This window comes from Felis catus, chromosome A2, assembly GCF_018350175.1.
Source record: "Felis catus isolate Fca126 chromosome A2, F.catus_Fca126_mat1.0, whole genome shotgun sequence".
In the NCBI taxonomy this organism is placed as follows: domain Eukaryota; kingdom Metazoa; phylum Chordata; class Mammalia; order Carnivora; family Felidae; genus Felis; species Felis catus.
In genome coordinates, this window is record NC_058369.1 from 14,416,341 (window position 1) to 14,435,852 (window position 19,512).

At 48.9% G+C, this 19,512-nt stretch overlaps 2 protein-coding genes across 5 annotated transcripts in view; one reads left to right on the top strand and one right to left on the bottom strand.

Annotated features, from left to right (window-relative positions):
- The window catches only part of SUGP1 (SURP and G-patch domain containing 1), a 31,766-nt gene extending 22,854 nt beyond the window's left edge, over positions 1 to 8,912 (bottom strand). For both annotated transcript variants that reach the window (XM_006928659.5, XM_003982120.6), the window contains exons 1-4: positions 8,671 to 8,912; positions 6,395 to 6,569; positions 2,179 to 2,279; positions 556 to 756 (exon numbers count right to left, since the gene is read on the bottom strand). In XM_006928659.5, the coding sequence (XP_006928721.1) occupies positions 556 to 756; positions 2,179 to 2,279; positions 6,395 to 6,569; positions 8,671 to 8,704 (511 nt within the window). In that variant the 5' untranslated portion in view covers positions 8,705 to 8,912. The remainder of the gene's footprint in view (positions 1 to 555; positions 757 to 2,178; positions 2,280 to 6,394; positions 6,570 to 8,670) is intronic.
- A 106-nt stretch (positions 8,913 to 9,018) lies between these two features.
- The window catches only part of MAU2 (MAU2 sister chromatid cohesion factor), a 30,328-nt gene continuing 19,834 nt past the window's right edge, over positions 9,019 to 19,512 (top strand). For 2 of the 3 annotated variants that reach the window (XM_006928660.5, XM_006928661.5), the window contains exons 1-4: positions 9,019 to 9,335; positions 17,712 to 17,729; positions 18,132 to 18,197; positions 18,861 to 18,956. In XM_006928660.5, coding sequence (XP_006928722.1) covers positions 9,060 to 9,335; positions 17,712 to 17,729; positions 18,132 to 18,197; positions 18,861 to 18,956 — 456 coding nt within the window. In that variant the 5' untranslated portion in view covers positions 9,019 to 9,059. The remainder of the gene's footprint in view (positions 9,336 to 17,711; positions 17,730 to 18,131; positions 18,198 to 18,860; positions 18,957 to 19,512) is intronic. The other variant, XM_003982121.6, reaches the window with a different exon arrangement.

Consider the following 19,512-nt stretch of genomic DNA (forward strand, 5'->3'; position numbering starts at 1 on the left):
TAGGAGCTCTGCTGCCACCACCCTCCACCCTCCTACACAATAGGGCGTGGACTGGCTTTCCAAGAAAAATGATCATCCTTCCCCAGGGCAGGAGAGCATGCCCTCCAACACGTGGGCCTGTACCTCTGGCCCAAACTGGTAAGCTCAATAATCCACAATGGGAAGAGGCACCTCTGGTTCTAAGAGGGCTCAGAAAGTGTGCACCCAGGCTAGGGAGCCATGGAAGCTCCTCCTCTCATGTTGGACAAGGACAGACACAAGCAAGTGCTCCTCGGAGAATGTCCCTGCCCTGGTTGGAGACCAGCCTACGTGAGCGGAGGATGGTTCCTATGGCTCCCAAGACAAAGTCCACAATCTAGAGCACCTCCACACTTCCCTCTCACTTCTTCCCACATTCTTGCTTCATTCCCCCTAACCATGGAGGGCCCCACTCTGGCCCTCAGCTCAGCCTGGAGGCCCCCCACCCCCAGCCACACTTTCTTCGTTGGCTGTGGGTCGCACCCACGGAGCTGGAGGAGCAGTATTGGAAGGAAGGTGGCAGCCCCCGCACCTCACCTTTGATCTCTAGCCACTGCTCGTAGTCTTCCTCCTCATCCTCATCAGGAGACTGGAAGACGCTTGGGCGGCTGGCCACAGGTAGCTGCTTGGCATGCACGTAGTTCTTCACCTGGCCTGGTGGGCTGCTGATGAGAGGAGGCCTCTTGCCAGTGCGGGGGAGTACTCGAGTGGGGGCACTGGGCGTGCTGGGTGGGGCATCTTGGGATGGAAGGAAAGATACTCATGCTCAAGGTCTGTGGTGCACAATTCCCCGTCTTCCCACCTAAACGTATGCCACAAATGCATTAAATGGGGCTGGGTCCTTGGCTTCCAGCATGGCAACTGGTAGGGGGTGGGAGCTCATTGAGGACACCAACTTCATTTTATAGAAGAGGACACTAAGGCTCAGAGAGGAACGACTGGTCACGGTCACCCAGCCTGAAGAAGATACCTGCACTCAAAGCCCAGGGATGTGCCAGCTCTTCTGGATAAGACCTGAATCCCCACACCTGGCTTATAACCACTCCCTCTCATTGTCAGTGGCAAGCTGATGAGAGCCTATTCAGGGCTTTCAAACACAACTCCTGGCCTGAGGGCCTGCGGTGAAGGACTGATACAGTCTTTCCTCCCTCTCTGTGGGTGAATTTGGCTTTAGGTTAATTTTCTCAGCTGTCTCCTAGAAAACCTGACAAAGATTGATGGTGTTTTGTTTGGTCAGAAACGTTCTTACATTAAAAGTAAGCTGATCAGTAAATCGCACAACCACAGACATGGGTGGGCTCCCTACAGCAAGGGATTCTCATACCTCACATGTCTCATGGAGCTCCTGTGGGCCAGGTGCCCCCCCTCCCCCAATGGATAAGGGTCCCATCCCTCACATCTGAGCTGCTGCTCTAAACCACACTGTGGCCCCACAGTCCTGGTGTTGGGTTTATAACCCTCCAGGGAGCTTCCCTGGTATAATCTGAAATTGGTCCTTGAACTCAGAGGGCAAGGAAAGACCAAAGAAAGAGGCAGGCCACTCCAGGTTGGTGGGTAACAACTGTAATAAGCAACAGAAACTTACATGAAGCTTGTCTTAGGTGGCAGCAAAACGAATGGATCCCCACACCCACCCACCAAATCTTGAAAGTTTGTATTAAAAAAAAAAAAAAGGCCTTAAATGGGTTCAGTCACATATACCATGCAGGTGTTCTGAATACCACATCCTATCTCAAGGCTATGTGCTTAGAGTAGCCTCTGGGAGCGGGGAAGACAAGGAAGCCCCACATTTCAAGTATAGGGGAGAGACTGAGAAGCCTCTAGAGTGCCAGGATCCAGCTCACAGGCACATCTTTTCAATGACATTCCCCAACACCTGGGCCATGTTTAGTCAGGGTCCCCCACCCCCACCGACTGAAACCTGGCTTATTTGTCTCTGCTCCTATGGGGCAAGCACTTTGAAGGCTGGGTCTATGCTCTCCCCCTGGGCATTTACTGTAAGAACGAGAAGAATGAAAGTCCTCAATGAATGCGGGATGAGAGGAAGAAGTCTGAGGTGGGACCTGCTGTTTCTGAGATGCCCAGAGACCTCCAAGGGGAAAGAGCTGGCAGAGTGAGCCCCAACAGGGGGAGACACAGGATGGGGGAGACCGCACTCACCTGTGCTAGTTTGTGCCTTCTGCAACTTCAGAAACTGCTGCAGGAAGCTGCCATCATTAGCAAACTTGTTGGAAACAGAAGAGTTGTGTGCATTCGCAATTCTAGACCCGAGACAGAGGACAAAGAAAGTGAGCCACAAGAGGAAAGGCAGGGGCCTGCCTCGCCCGTTCCCCCCCAGCATTCTCACCTAATGGGACCCAAAACCTGCTCCCAAAAATGTCTGGAACTACTGAGAGCAGCCTTCATTGTAAGATGGAACACTCTTATTCTGGTCAAGGCAATACTACCTATATTGATGTTATCTCTACCTGCAATATTGACCCTACAGGTTCAAACGGTATCTCCAACAAAACAGCTTAAAAGCACCTGATCCTCCTGCACAGCACCTGTCGTACTTGTCAACTAATTAGCTGGGCTGCTTATTGGCTCCTACGTCTGTCTCTCCTGCCAGACAACAGAGATTTCTAAGGCAGGGCCTGTGTGTCTGCGTCCATGTGTGACTGCAGTTCTGGGCCTGGGCCAGCCAGCGCTTCTGTGGGTATCACAGGTGCACAGCACAACACCCAAAGCAATCTCTTGGTGGAAGAACTAAAGGGGAATATTATACTCTTATTATTTTTACACTCTTTTTTGTTTGCAAAAAGTATATTTAAACATGTATTTTCAACAAGTCAGCACTAAAGCAAACGCAGGGACCCAAATGTTTAATTCAAATCTTGGGGTGCCTGGGTGGGTGGCTCAGTTGGTTAAGCTTCTGACTTCAGCTCGGGTCATGATCTTACAGTCTGTGAGTTTGAGCACCACGTCGGGCTCTGTGCTGACAGCTCAGAATCTGGAGCCTGCTTCAGATTCCGTGACTCTCTCCCTTCCTCTCCCTCTCCCCCTCCCCCTCTCTCTCTCTCTCTGTCCCTCAAAAAAAATATTTAAATTCAAATCCATTTTCCCTGATAAAAGCAATAAATGTTTATTATGGAGCAATCAGGAACATATAGAAATAGAAATCAAAGGGAAAAATCCGAAAGTCTTTTCCCCTCAGAACAGCCACTGCTAATTCTTCCGTATTTTTCTTTGAAATAGAAGGAAATAAGGCTACAATCATAGTATATATCCTATTCTTCCATTTTCTGCTGTAACATACAATCTTGCCCAAATCTCAGAAATTCCTTGTATATACTGCTTTCAAGACCCTACCTTACTCAATCCAATAATTGGTAAAAGCTTATCGAGCCCATAGATCTAGCCTTTTTCCTTCAAAATTAAGTTTTATTCTTCTAGAAATGTTATAACAAACTAAAAATGGAAACACCCTCATCACAAAAAGCACTGGTTAAATAAATTATAAGACTTCCATAGGGCTGCAGATGAAGGAGCCCTGAAAAGCTAAAATTTTAGAAACAAAGCAATAAAGCACATTAAGTGAAAAACAAAAAAAGCAGGATATGAAACAACTATAGTATGGCCCTATTTATATCAAAAAATATTTGAATTTAAAAACAAGTATTTGAGTTAAAAATTATTAGAAAAATCCATCAAAATGCAACCAGCACTGTCTGTGGGTTGCAGGGTTATGACTGATTTTGGTTTTGCCTTGTTTTCCTCTCCTTTATTTTCCAGAATATCTACCCTGTATAATTTTTTTTTTTCTTTTTTTTTTTAACACAAAGGAGGATCTGCAGATAACTAGCTTTAGCATTAAACAAGCAGGGGCCTTTGGCAGCCCTTGTGCTCATACTGTTACCTCCCTCAAGAGGGAGGGAAAGAAAGTGGGGACAATGAAAGACAAGAAAACACCTCAGGGCAGCAGCAAGACAGCAAATGAATCCCACTTATTAACAGATGGTAAGGGATATTATGCCGTTAAAAAATGCTGGCTCTTAGGGGTGCCTGGGTGGCTCAGTTGGTTAAGCATCCAACTTCGACTCAGGTCATGATCTTGTGGTTCGTGGGCTCAAGCCCCGCATCGGGCTCTGTGCTGACAGCTCAGATCCTGAAGCCTGCTTCAGATTCTGTGTACCCCCCTCTCTCTGCCCCACCCCTGCTCATGCTGTCTCTTTCTGTCTTTCAAAAATGAACATTAAAAAATTTTTTTTAATGCTGGCTCTTAAAGAACAGATAAACAAAACATGTTCCATCCACCCAACAGAATATTATTTGGCCGTAAAAAGCAATGACGTCCTGACACATACTAAAAAGTGATGAACCTTGACAGCATTATGTCCAGTGAAAGAAGCCAACACAAAACGCCAAATGTTATATGAAATGTCTACAATAGCTTAATCCACAAAGACAGTAAATTAAGAGCTGGGGAAATAAGGAGTAACTGCAAATGGGCACTGCGTTTCCTTTTGGGGTGATACAAATGTTCCAGAACTAGAGAGCAGTGATGACTGCATGACGCTGTGAATATACTAAAGAATCACTAAATTGTACAATTTCAAAGATCAATTTTATGGCACACTAATTACATCTCAAGAATAAACCTTGATGAATGAACCTACGATGGTTCTAAAGAGTTGTAATGCAAGGAAAAGCTTTTCTTTTAAAAAGTTGAGGGGGAAGTGGCAAATAAAATTGATCACAACTTTGCGAAACAAAGCAAAGACATGGGAGGGGACTATAGCAAAGTGGATGTCTTGAAGCAACTTGAATATTTCTTATTTCTCCAGTGAGAAATTCTATTGTTTTTTAAACGTTTATTTATTTATTTTGAGAGAGAGTGCAATATAGACAGCAAGCAGGGGAGGGGCAGAGAGAGAGGGAGAATCCCAAGCAGGCTCTGCACTGTCAGTGTGGAGCCTGACACGGGGCTCAACCTCACAAAACGTGAGATCACGATCTGAGCCGAAATCAAGAGTTGGATGCTAAATCGACTGAGCCACCCAGACACCCCTTCAGTGAGAAATTCTAAAACTTGTTGTTCTACGCTTTTACAACAAAGAAATTAACTTTATTTCCAAAGCCACCTGTATTATGCACCCACCCACGTGATGCTCCCCTTCAGCTGTCTGATCCTGGTGTTAGGATCCAGCTGATTCTGGGATCTCTTGAAAGCATTCCTACAGGTCTTTCCCATCCTGGTACAAGTCCTTCCATAACTCTAGGGCAAGAGCCCACAAGCCCACTGACTTACAAATCACTCCATATCTAGTCTCCACATTCATGAGTGCCTCAGAGACCCCAGGCTCTGGGTTCCCATAAGAATATGGTCTAGGGGCGCATAGGTGGCTCAGGTGGTTAAGCATCTAACTCTTGGTTTCGGCTCAGATCATGGTCTCACAGATTGTGAGATGGAGCCCCATGTCGGGCTCTGCACTGGCAGCGCGGAGCCTGCCTGGGATTCTCTCTCTCCCTCTCTGCCCCTCCCCGCTCATGCACACACGTGCTCTCTCAAAATAAATAAATCAACTTAAAAAAAGAAACAATAAGGTCTAAGTGCTGCCCTCAAGGAGATGCCACAAATGCTTAGAAAAGGTGGGAGGGGAGCTGGGCCAGCTCTGGAGAGGGTTTAATATGTTCCATGCTTCACACCCCAGAGGAAGGGGCCTGCCTCTCTGATTATCGACCTCCAGCCTGAAAATTCTTAGATCCTGTCATCCTGATCACATCACTCCTGCTCAAAACTCTTGGGAGCCCTCAACATTTCTCAGGAAAGGCAGGAGGGAACGCTGCCTGATCTACCCCCTGCCTGGCTCTGAAACAATTCCTTTGGTGCAACAGCTTAGCCACCTGACACACAAGGGCTCTCTTCCCTTCCTGCCTTCTGCCAGACAGGCCTTTCCCTACTTCCTCGACAGGCTGGCTCTGAGAACAGAAGAGCCTCTTCTGGGCTCCTACAGTGGCCGCTGCACGAGGGAACACACTACCTCATGTCACCCACTGGCAGCTCTGGGGGTAGAACTGGCACTCCCTTTATTAGTAGACCATGAGTCCCATAAGGGTAGAGATGGAGTTTGGGTCTTTGCTCTGTGCTACATCTCTGGCCCCAAGGCCACAGCTGCTCAGCACTAAATAACTGGTGAATACAGGCAGGCCATCTCTGAGCTCCCACATACCCCTCATTTCTCTCTTGCCACCTGAGCCTCCTGAAAGAGCATCTGTGTCACTCCTTGCATCATCAGGCTGTGGCCAGGTGCAGGTATAACCTGACTGACCTTGAACACAAAAACTTCTGCCAGTGACCCTCGAAGACCCCAATCCAGCCACAAGGGGCACTTACTCGCCAGGATGTGGGGGCTGAGGGCTGATGACCACCTGATTCTGCTTGGCTTTCTGCTCCATTTTGGCTTCAATTTCACGTTTCTTCTGAGCAATGAGCTCTTCCTGGTGAAGTATGTTCATGTTCATTTTTCCAGACTTGGGAGGTGCAACCCCAAACCACCGGTTAGCTTTCCCTGGGGAGACAGAAGCATATCAGAAATCATCATTGCAGGGGGCGCCTGGGTGGCTCAGTCGGTTGAGCGACCGACTTCGGCTCAGGTCATGATCTCACGGTTCGTGAGTTCGAGCCCTGCATGAGGCTCTGTGCTGACAGCTTGGAGCCTGGAGCCTGCTTCGGATTCTGTGTCCCCCCCCCCCCCCCCCCCGCCCCACCCCTGCTTGTGCTCTGTCTCTGTCTTTCAAAAATGAATAAACATTAAAAAAAAAAAATCATCATTGCTCCACAAACATGTTCAGCAGCTGCTACAGGAACGGCCCAGTTGCTGCTGCCTGCATCAACAGACATTTAAGCGTCCATTTCTTTATTTACTCCATGAATGTTTACTGAGTTATGTACCAGGTGCTCTGCTCAACTAGGGAAGGGGTCTCTGCCCATGAGGATCTCACCTTGGGGTAAAAAGACAATAGACTTACAACGAAAAAGTACCCACAAAATCCTAAGAGCTCTCTGATAAAAAAAAAAAAAAAAAAAAAAAAAAAGAGGGAAGAATAATAGAAGAGCAACCTATACAGCTAGAGCAGCCAGAAAATAACTGTTAGCAAAGAAGACCTCTTAAGCTAAAACCAGAAAGATAAAGAGCCAGCCTCCCGAAAAGCCACATGGGGAACTATCTTGGCAGAGTAAGGAGAAGTTGCAAAAGCCTAAGGCAAAAAGAAGCCTGGTATAATCAAGGACCGACCAGCAAGGGCCCAGTGTGGCCAGAGTGGACTGTTACAGGAATGGGGGTGGGAGGCCAATGTAGGAGTCCAGGTTTTACTTAAAGGGCTTTGGGAAGTGACAAGGGAGTATTATGCTGACAAACAGTATTTTTAAGGTCATTACGGCTACTACTTGGAGAGAGTACATGGTGGCAGCAAGAGACCAATAAGGAGGTGTACTGGCTCCAACTAAAAGATAATGGTGTCTTCAGATGACCCTGTTAAGTGTAGAAATGAACAAGACACTTCAAAAGCGTCCCATGGGACTCAGAATAAAATCCAAATTCTGAAAGTTGACTTTCAGAAATGACTCCCCTCCTCACTTCCACTTCATTCTTTTTTTAACTTTATTTTGAGAGAAAGACAGAGAGAGAGAGCAAGTGGGGGGGGGGGGGAGAGAGGGAGGGAGGGAGGGAGGGAGGGAATCCCAAGCAGGCTCTGCACTGTCAGCGCAGAGCCCGATGTGGGGCTTGAACTCATGAACCATGAGATCATGACCTGAGCTGAAGTCGGAGGCTCAACCAACTGAGCCACTCAGGTGCCCCCCACTTCATTCTTGATATTCTTCAAAACGACAAGCTTCCCTCCAGGCACTCCCATAGTTGGCACCCTCTCATCTCAAATGCTTTCTGCTTAAAAAGACCTTCCTTGACTACCTAGTATCAGCAGCCTCCACCTCCATTCTCTCACGTCATTATAACCTCTGTAAATATTTCCTCTTGGTGCACTGTCTGACGCCCCAGTAGAAAGTAATCTTCAGGAAGGCAGGGCCCTTTTTGGTTACCACTGCAACCCCAGCGCCTAGCACTGTGCCTGGCACACAGTATTTGCTGAATGGGTGAATGCACCCCAGTCGGAGGTTGGGGGGGGGGGGCGCGGCTAGTCTGGGAGAGAGGGAAAGGCAAGCCTTGTGTTCAAGTGGGGGCTCGAAAGACCCAGGTAAGTGTGTACAAGGAGTCCTAGAGTAGTTCGGAAAAGCAGCTTTTCCAGAAAGCGGACACAGGCCAGACGGCGGCTCCTCGAAGAAAGGGGCGCAGGACAGCCCAAGGTTGCCGCTGTTTCGGGGAGCAGAGCTCTGAGCAGCTCTGAAGGCGATTATTTCGGAAAGAGAGCGCAGGACTGCCCCAGTGGCGGCCTTTACGGAATACCCGCGCCCTCAGCAAACCAGGCGGTGGGGGCAGCAACTGGGTCTGGGGTCTCGAGAGACCGGGAAGATGCAGAAGCCGCCACTTCGGGACGCCCTGGGGGCTGAGGCGAGGGGCTAATAGGTCGGGGTAAACCCAACGGGACGACGAAACGGCGACGCGTAGCCCCGAGGACCCAGGCGGACGCTTGAGGGGAGGCGGGAGCTGTTACCTGCAACATCCCGGTTGTCCATCTTGAGACTCATCCAATCCCACAATGCTCCGGTTCCACTTGAGAAGACTAGTTATAGTGCGCATGGCCTGACGGGAGATGTAGTCTGTGTCGGCCAACCAAGCCCGGCCACTCCGTGGATACCTGGAGCCTTTCCCCAAGGAAAGCAAACCTCAGCCTATTGGCAGTTTCTGGTCTCAGTCCCGCGGACCAAAGGACATCGCCTTTTCTCACACCTTCCCGGAGCCTCAGACACTCCAAAGACAAACTACATGTTCCAGAATGCTTTATGCGGCAGCTCTCGCGAGAGACGTGAGAAGCGCCCCGCCCCGCCCCACGCTCCTGCTTCCGCCTCCCTGTGGCGGCGGCTTGTTGTTGTGGAGGCCGAAATGGCGGCTCAAGCAGCGGCGGCGGCTCAGGCGGCGGCGGCCCAGGCAGCGCAGGCGGAGGCGGCCGAGTCGTGGTACCTGGCGCTTCTGGGCTTCGCCGAGCACTTCCGCACTTCCAGCCCGCCCAAGATCCGCCTGTGTGTGCACTGCCTGCAGGCCGTGTTCCCCTTCAAGCCGCCTCAGCGCATCGAGGCCCGCACGCACTTGCAGCTCGGTTCCGTGCTCTACCACCACACCAAGAACAGCGAGCAGGCGCGCAGCCACCTGGAGAAGGCGGTGAGCGCGGACCCGGCCGCGAGGGAGGAGGCGCGGGCTCTTTTCGGGGCCTGGGCTGACGGACTGCGACCCCGGCGGGCAGGGGCCTCCTGGCCCGTCTTCGGGGGCCTGGGGCGCGACTTCAGGACGAGCAGCAGGACCCCGAAGCCGCCAGCCTCTCAGGGCACCCGAGGGCCTTTCTCTGTACCTTACTTAACGTCTTTGGTGACACGCAGGGCCCCAGGACCCCGCTCAGGGTACTCGAGAGTTGTCTCATCAGGAGCAATAGGGTCCCCACAGGATTTCGGGAGGATATCATCTTGTTGGCGCCCATGGGAACGCCACCAGATCTGCCAGTGGGTCCTGCAGCTTCCAGCTCTCCAGGGCTCAGCCCCGGGGGCATCATCATGACCGTTCCTTCCAGAAGTGACTCAGGATAGGGGAGGGTCAAGGTGACAGTTCAGACAGTTCAGGCATCCCTTGGGAGCCTGAAGTTTGGTCTCTTCAGGAAACCTAAGAAGGCATCCTCTCCCTAGACCCGGAAGTCTGATAGAAGTATCTGGAGGGTATTAAGCCCCTATCACTGATGCAGGAGGCGTAGATGGGAGGCAGAGGCTCAGAGAGAAGAGGTTAAGATCCTGTAAGGAGGCAGAACTCGGGGGGCCTACATTCCAGGACCATTTGGTGGAGTGGGGTGGGGGATGTCTAAGCTTCTGCTTTTTCTGTATCCATGGTGACTTCTCTTCCTCCCACCATCTGTTTAGTCTGTCCCCTTCAGAAGAAAGACCCCATCCCCCCGTCTGGACTTGTGGGATCTCGGTGCTTCAAAGAATGTGGGACAGTGGCCGTCATTGTGCCTCTTCTGGCCTTGGCGTTGTTTCTTATCACGGGAACACTGTGCTCCTGTCAGACCGGGCCTCCATTTGCCACTTACCCAGCTTTATTCTGCTTAGAGATTCCTCGAGAAGAATCAACTTAAGTTTTTTATTTATTTACTTTTAATTTCTTTTAATGTTTATTTTTCCTTTTTGAGAGAGAGAGATGGAGGGCAAGCAGGGAAGGGGCAGAGAGAGAGGGGGAGACACAGACTCCGAAGCAGGCTCCAGGCTCCCGGCACAGAGTCCAACGCAGGGCTCGAACCCACGAACCGTGAGATCATGACTTGAGCCAAAGTTGGAAGCTTAACTGACTGACCCACCCAGGCGCCTCTTTATTTTTTTTTTAAGTTTATTTATTTATTTTGAGAGAGAGAGAGAGCGAGCCTGAGTGGGGGAGGGGCAGAGAGAGAGGAAAGAGAAAGAATTCCAATCTGCGCTGACGGTGCAGAGCGCAATGCAGAGCTCGATCTCAGACCGTGAGATCAAGACCTGAACTGACATCAGCAGTTGGATGCTTAACCGACGGAGCCATGCAGGCGCCCCAAGAATCAAATGTTCAGAACTTACTGATCTGCGGTAAATCCGGGCCCACCTGTGGCCAGTAATGAATTGCCTTTGGGAAGATATCAGATCTTTGCAAACTGTAGAGAGTTGGAAGGGGACTTTAGTCCTTCCTTGATCATCTCCCTTGTTTTAGGAGTGAGGCAGTATGGGTTCAGAGAGATGAAGTGATTTGCCCAAAGCTACACAGCAAGTTATTAACAAAACTGGCTCAACCCTGGGCTCAAGGTCACCAACTTCAGTGCCAAGACAATAAGTCATTATTGTTTCTATGAAGTTTCTTTTTCTTTTCCTTTTCCTTTTCTTTTATTATTATTTTTTGGCGTTTATTTTGAGAGAGAGCACGAGTAGGGGTGGGGCATAGAGAGAGGGGGAGAGAGGGAATCCCAAGCAAGCTCCACACTGTCAGTGCAGAGCCTGATGTGGGGCTCGAACCCACAAACTGTGAGATCATGACCTGAGCAGAAACTAAGAGTCGGACTCCTAACTGACTGAGCCACCCAGACGCCCCTAGGTTTGGTTGTTTTTTTTTTTTTTTTTTTTCCCCTTTTATTCATTCCGCAGATATTCAGCTCACATCAGGTGCCAAGCTCTATTCTAAGGGCTATGGATCAGGGATGACTAAAATAGTCCCTGTCAACGTGAGCTTATGTTTTAGTAAAGAAGACAAACATTGGATATGTAGTAAAAGGTTAGGCACTGGTAGAAGAACCGTGGAAAATATGGTCCAGGGTGAAGAGATGGAGTTGATGGGGAGCTTTTTTTGGCAGAGGTAGTGGGAAAGTCTATTTGTAGGCGTGACATTTGAGCAAAGGCCTGAATGGGATGGGGAAAGCAAACCTGGAGAACAACTCAGGATGTCAGGTCGATCCTGTGACGGGATAGTGTAAGGTCTCTCCTAGGCAGTGATGAGGCTGAGATTAGATGAAGCCCCAGACTTCCTTAGGTGTGGGGGTGCTGGAGACTGACTGCTTAGACCTGGTGGCCCAGTGCCTTCAGTGAATTGAGGTTCTGAAGCTCTCGTCTCTGGATTAACGACAAATTCTGCCACCTTCCTTGCTCAAGGGTCATTCACTCTTTTTCTAGCAGTGGTTCATAGTTGCTGTGTATGTGGTCACATTTTGCCCACCCAGTGCTGGGCAGGGGAAGCAGCCATGCCTCGGATTACTTCCTTGTAGCCTCTGGGCTTTTGGACCCATGATTTAAACCCTTATGCTTGTGAAGCACCTTCCCTTGATTTGACAGAACCCTGAATCTTGCGGGGTTTTCCACAGAGCCACAAGGTCGCCTCTGTAGCTCACACTGACATTATACTTGGAAATCCCTTCCTTTCTGTTGGGTGTATCCCCAGCTGGGAATTTGTCCAGATTTCAGTTAAAGTGCTGCTCTCCACGCTGTTTTCTTTCTGCAATTGTGTGTTATCTCCTATTGTGTTGCAACATAAGCATGCTTTATCTTTGCTCTTTATTGGTCCTGTGATTTCCCCCAAATCAGGGTGCTATCAACTTTTACTCGTTCTTACCCAGACTCGCTCAATAAAAAAATCGGAATATATTCTTCTTTTAGAAGTGGTTTGTTTCTAGTTCTGAAGAGCAAATGGCCAAAGAAGTTCCAGTTTCTTTTCAGGGAGCCAACACAGGGTATCAAAAAGCTTTTTTTTTTTTTTTTTTTTTTTTTTTTTTAAGTAAACTCTACCCCTAACATGGGGCTTGAACTCACAAACCTGAGATATAGAGTTGCATGCTCCACCGACTGAGCCGGCCAGGTGCCCCAAAACCTTTTTTTTTTTTTTTTTAATTTTATTTTAACATAAATGCAGTATTTTATGACTATTTTCTCCTTGATCATTCCTCTTGCTGTTATTTTCTGAACACGTTTTCTCTAACTTGAGTGCTTTAGGTAAAACTTTTTTTTTAAGTGTTTATTTATTTGTTTTGAGAGAGGGCAGGGGAGGAGCAGAGAGAGGGAGAGAGAGACAATCCCACCTAAACTTAGTACCACATTCAGCTTCCCTGTTATTTTCACATCTTTTGCTTTCTCTCTGAGAAATCCCCAATCTCCCTGTTAATCACTTTTTTTTTTAATACAAAGTTAGGTTATTTATCCTCTGTTTGCTTACTGTCAGCATCTAAACTGCCTCAACTGCATTTGTAACCTGTGTAGAAAACCTATAACATCCCCATTGGCTTCATCAATTGACCAACTTTGGAAGAATCCTCCATTAAGTGTTTCCATCAAAGGTATGGAGGCTGTTTCTCCCTTTGCTCAGCAGCTTGCTTGCTTTTTTTTTCTCCTTAAGATTTTATTTTTAAGTAATCTCTACACCCAGCGTGGCGCTTGAACTCACAACCCCAAGATCAAGAGTTGCGTGCTCTTCCAAATGAGCCTGCCAGGCGCCCCTCAGCAGCTTTCTTTGAGGTCCCAGCTGTTGGTCTCTCATTGGTTCCTGCCTCTATGGGCCCTTGGAGCCCCTGCTGGCTTCTTCACTCCCTGGGTCTGCTCAACAACTCCTGTAGCTCTTATGGTGCATGACTGGACACTTCACCTGAGAGTCTCCCCTTTTAGATTATGGTTTTGGCAGTGATGTATGTGTGTGTGTGACCAGAATTTTGGGCTGCTCTGGGACTCCTGATCCCAGTTCATGATTATAAGAGATGTCTCTTTCCTGAGAAATCTCTTGGCTAGAGAATGTGTGAAGTTGTCTTCTGCAGGTTCTTTCATACTGTATTCCTTGTCATTTCATTTTCACCTGGGATTTCCTCTTGCTGAACACCTATTCTTGGGTATATTTTCAGTCTCCGCTGGCCTAATTTTTACACCGTTGTTCCAGCAAACAGTCCCATTTCAGTCATTTGCACATCCTCTGCGGAGTCAGGAGAATCTTTGTGTCTGTACTTAGATGTAGATCTATACCCCCTTAACTAAGCTTTTGATCACATTTCCTCTTTATTCTTTGGTCAAGAAAGGCAGCATCATCCTTAGACTTTGCTGATTCGAATGCCACGGAGGAATAAATGCGGCTTCTCTGGAATGAATTGTGCATTATTTTCTATAATCTAGGTAGTCATTCATTATACAGTGATTTGTTTTGACTGTGGTATCCCACATCCATGCCATATTTGCTTACTCGTTGAGTTTGGAGTGGAGCTGCTTTTCAGGGGTGGTTTCACTTACCTGACTTAGAAAGTAGCTCCAAACTGTGTCATCCAGATGCCTGTTAATTTCACTTCCAGGTTTGTTTTGTTGTTGTTATCATTGTTGTTTTTAATTTATTTTGTGAGAGAGAGAGAGAGAGAGCAAGCACGAGTGGGGAAAGGGCAGACAGAGAGACAGAGAATACCAAGCAGGTTCCATGCTGTCAGCACAGAGCCCAACACAGGGCTCCACCCTACAAACCGTGAGATCATGACCTGAGCCAAAACCAAGAGTCAGACACTTAACCGACTCAACCACCCAGGCTCCCCCACTTCCAGGTTTAACCTGAGAATCTCTGGTTTACCTTCTCAGCACGTGATTAAATGCTTCCCTAAGGCCCGAAAAGACTTAGTTCTGGGCCTTTCATCAGCAGGCATGGCTGGAGCAGATCTTTCATCCTTCAGCATCATGTCCTGCCAAATTCCATGCCCCATCGCTGGGAGCAAAACCTTGTGCAGAAAGTGTATTTGCAGAGCTTGGCGTTAAGCATTTTCATGGAAGAGTGTGGTCTGTGCTTCCTCCTGTTTTCATTTCTATTTTCTTCACTCTCACTCTCTGTCTCCTCTGAATTCAGGATGTGAAATCTGTCTAGGAACCATCCCTTCACGGTTCCACCAACTCGTCCCCCTGCCTCCCCTCCAACCCCTGATTCTTCCTCTTCCTGCTTGGGAATCACTGAGGTATTGGTGCCACCTTCTACATGCCAGGCTCTGCATGTGGTCTTCTTGGGGACGCTGTCTCATTGGATCCTCAACAAACCCATGAGATAGGGACCACTTCCAACTTGCCAGTGACATTGCTGAAGGGGTCTCTCCTAGTCAGGGTCACACAGCAGAAAGAGGCAGGCTGGCTTCTAAGTGCTGAGCTTCCATCCCAAAGGAGTTGCAGTCGATAACTATTTCTGTACATTTTTGTGGTTTAAAAACCTGATTTAAAAAATTTATCTGTATTTTGAGGTACAAGAAGCCTTGACACTCTCTCAGCCCTGGATGGAATCTTCAGGCATGAGAGAGAGATGCTCATTCAAGCTCTTCCACCCCTCATAGCTTGTACTGATTCTGTGGTGCCCCTCACTTATCCTGAGAGCCCCAAGGTGACCTCAGGAATTTCTAATATGTTAGTTTATATCCCTGTCCGGCACCTGCAGGCTGCCCAGCAGTGAGAGGCTCTGACTTTGGCTTCTTTCCCGTCATGAGGCAAGAGATATAAAGCTATTTTTTAGCATTACGCCATAAAATATAGATGGGGTAGCAACTTTGTATAAAATAGGAGCCTTAGATAAGGTATCCTCTGTACTTCAATTGTGAGGTATGTTTTCTGAAGTCTACATATTTCTGGTTTGTGAATCTAGTCAAGTGTTACAAAGACACAAAAGTGAAGCCATTTGTTCCTTGACAGTTGTTTGACTGACAGTCCGGGGAAAGTGACTGAGTTGCCCTGACAAGGGCCAGTCTTGTAGCTCTCCCAGCCCAACCATGTCTCCAGTCACACAGGTTCCTCCACTGGTTTGCCCTCTCCTTCCAACTGGTGGCCTTCAGGAGCCTCTCTTGTTACGCTGACCTTCCCTGTGGGGAGGAAGTGGTTCTATAGAAAGCACACCCCGACTTCTGTATTTATGGGCTCCATTGACGTCACCCGTTTGACTGAAACGGGCCTGGCCTCCATGGGAACCCTGAGCCCCTTCTGTCCCTGCTGCAGGGGGGCCTTGGGAGGGGACACGCAAGTTGGCTGCAGAAAGCCTTTTGCCTGGGCTCTACATGTGTGTACGTGCATGTGTGTCAGGAAGGACCCCTGTCAGTAGTGCTGGGGCTTTTTTTGGTCTCCATTCCTTTCACCTGCCCCCACAGTGCCTCCTTCTGGCCCACCTATATTTTGCAGGCAGCTGGTGTCAGAGGCAGTTCCAAGTCTTTCCCTGCTCTGCGATTTCCTGACCACCATTCACCCTAGGCCCAGAGGCATCTCTGTTCCTAAGACCAGCGGCCCCTTGGGCCCCTCTTCCTCCCTTCGCATTCTCTTTGCTGTCTCTAGGTGCTCTTAAACCCAGATCTGATTAGGTGCTTCTGTTTTATGACTCTGACTGAGATAGGCTCCAGGAATGATATTGGGGCATTTTGATCCATAGGCAGGGCTGCCACATTAATGGTACAGAGATCCATTGGGCCTTCCAGCCTGACCTTCCTGCCTTCCGTCTTTTTCATGGGTTCTCCTCTGCCTGGGGCATCTCCCACTCTCGCTTTGCCTGGGGACACCTCCCCCTCACTTTCTACACCATCACCCTCAAGGCCCAACCCAGGCTGTCATCCACGCACACACTGTTCTCCCACAGAGCATAGTGAGTCAAGGTCTTCTGTTCGGCGCTGGATCCTCCCGCCAGCAGTTGCCAAGACTCTGAATGTAGGATGAGTGGGTCGGCAAGGACAGTGTCAGTTGCATGCTTGGGTCCTAGGTGGTCTGACAGAGTGTGGTTGGTGTAGTTCATGTGGTGGACTGGCCCATGCACACCCTCACCAGTGCCTCCTGTTGGAACGTGGAACTGCAGGGCACAGCAGTCTCCAAGTGGGAGCATGTCATCTGAACCCTGTGCTGGTGTGTGTGCCAGCAGAGAAGAACAGTGAGGTCAGGTCTTAGAACTGTCCCCACAATCTCTGGCTGGATTTTGCCCACACCACTCCTTCTTGGAGCTCTCCTGTGTCCACTCTGAGGCTAGCTTTGCTCATTTCCAAGCATCTTTTAAAGTGGAAGATTTTTGGTGCACCATGGTGGCTCAGTCGGTTAAGCGTCCGACTTTGGCTCAGGTCATGATCTCATGGTTCATGGGTTCGAGCCTCACATCGGGCTCTGTGCTGACAGCTCAGAGCCTGGACCCTGCTTCAGATTCTGTGCCTCCCTCTTTCTCTCTACCCCTCCTCCACTCGTGCTCTGTCTCTCCCTCTCTCAAAAATAAATAAACGTTAAAAAAATTTAAAAAAAATAAAGTGGAAGATTTTTTTTTAATGTCCATTCATTTGTTTTGAGAGAGCCACGTGTGTGTGCACAAGCAGAGGAGGGGCAGAGAGTGAAGGAGAGGGATCAATCTCATGACCACTACATAATGACCTGAGCCAACATCAAGAGTCAGACACTCAACTGACCAAGGCACCCAGATGCCCATGGCATCTTTTTTTTTTTTTTAACATTTATTTATTTTTGAGAGAGAGACAGAGCATCAACGGGGGAGGGCCAGAGAGAGAGGGAGACACAGAATCTGAAACAGGCTCCAGGCTCTGAGCTGTCAGCACAGAGTCTGACACGGGACTTGAACTCACGGACCGCGAGATCATGACCTGAGCCGAAGTCAGACGCTTAACTGACTGAGCCACCCAAGCGCCCCCATAAGCATCTTGTAAGTGTCACTGCTTCAGGAAGGACTGACACCTGCAGACCCACTCTCCAGTTGTAACTGATTTCTTGTGTCACTGTCTGCCAGCTGTCAGTGTACTGCAGTGAGTGGTACAGCGGGGCTGTCTATACTCCTGAAGCATCTCTGCTTTGGTGGGAGGGGGCTCCAAATCTGACTCTGGAGGCTGGCAGGACAGAAAACTGCTGTCCGAAGGAGGAGCAGGTGCTCATTTTTCCCATCCTTTCAGGCCGAGCAGGTCACCTTCCCCCTTAACTGAGCACCTGGAGATTTTGGTGACAGGACGACCTGTGTAAACCCTGAAGTGGAGCCAGTAAGCAGGCATCAAGTGTTTGAGAATTAATTCTTTTTTCTTTTTCTTTTCAGTGGTTGATATCGCAGCAAGTATCCTTTTCCTGTTGGTACTGTTCCCTTTAAGGAAAGCTCCATTTGAAAAAAATAATAATAATAAAGATTGTATTGCAAACTTGAACGCCCCCCCCCCATAAAGCACCCCAGAGTTTTAGGCTTTGCCCCACCTAAAGAATCCCTTCTTCGATGTGGCCACCCTTATGGACCAGCATGGCATGCCTGGGTGCCATGCTCCTCTGTATGTCCTATCAGCTAGCTCTGCACCCAGGTGGCACCAAAACTAGGGACTGCTGGAGGAGAACGTGAACTTGAGGTTTCAGAACAGGCAAGGATGTTTCTCTCCCACCAGCCGCTGTAACATAAGAACCCCAAGTTGTGGCCCTTGTAAACTGACCACTTTGCAGTGCCTCTCCTTCCTTAACTGGATGTTATTAGATCCAGCAGTTTGAAGATGTTAAGTTTGAAGCAGCAAGTCTTTTGTCCGAGCTGTACTGTCAAGAGGTAAGAACAAGGTTTCTGAAAGCAAAGTCACTTTCCCTGTAGTAAAGGCACAATGACAAACTGTGGCTCTCAGGAGTGGCCTCTCTGCTGGCTTTTAATACTTCCCATTACTTTTCTACCTCCGGTGCCCTGGCACAGAGCATCCATGAGTCGTCACCTGCTAACGAAAGCCAGCAAAATCTTTTTACCAAAGGCTGTTGGAAAACAGCCTTGTTCCTCGGTTTAAGGTGATTAGTTCCTAACAAGTCCATATGCCTTCTTAACCTGGTTGTGATCTCAGGCATAGCTGAAAATCACCTTTCCTCACTTTGAGCAGTCACGTGGGAGGCTCCCTGGGCAGCAGGGACTACATACTTCACATCCCTGGCCCCTCTTCTCTGGTTGTAGAACAGGAAAGATGGTAATTTGTTGTCTAATTTGACTGTTCGGGATTTTGGACTAAAGTTAGTTGAATGAGGAGTTATTTTAAGAGGAATGCAAAAACTTCCCAGCCAGTGAGTCCAATAAAATCTTTTCTTCTTTTAATAAAGTAAATTGGCAACCCACAGATCCTTTGGTGAGCGTGAACAGGAGTGGCCTTCTGGCGCCACAGCTGCTGCATAAGGAATCCAGCTTGCTTGCCGGCTTGTTTTTTCCTTCCCAAACTTGACTGTTTCCTTTCAGAATTCTGTAGACACAGCAAAGCCACTGTTGCGGAAAGCGATCCAGATCTCACAGCAGACTCCATACTGGCACTGCCGCCTGCTCTTCCAACTTGCTGTGAGTACCATGGACCCAGCCAAGAAGCATGGGGGCCCAGCAGGGGCTGTGACCTTGGGGCAGGTGTGCCCCAAGTACAAATAACAAACTCCAGGACACACAGACCCTCCTCAAGCTGCTGCACTGCATGGGTGGGGACACAGGGACATTTCTTTTACCTGCTAACCAGCCTCCGTCCTTGGCAGTACCCCCACCCCCAAACAGCCAGCACCTAAGGTGATGGTGGGAGTGTCCATCCCCCTGGGGGCTGACACAGGGCCTTGTCTTCATGTTCCCCTCTCTCCTGGTGCTTCATTTGGCCTGTGTTCATTTAAATATGGGGAGGGGCGCCTGGATGGCTCAGTCGGTTAGGCATCCGACTCTTGGTTTTGGCTCAGGTCATAATCTCACAGATTCATGAGTTGGAGCCCCCCATTAGGCTCTGTGCTGGTGGCGTGGAGCCTGCTTGGGCTTCTGTCTCTCCCTCTCTCTCTGTCCTTACTCCACTCACACTGTCTCTGTCTTTCTCAAAAATAAGTAAACTTGGGGCGCCTGGGTGGCTCAGTCGGTTAAGCAT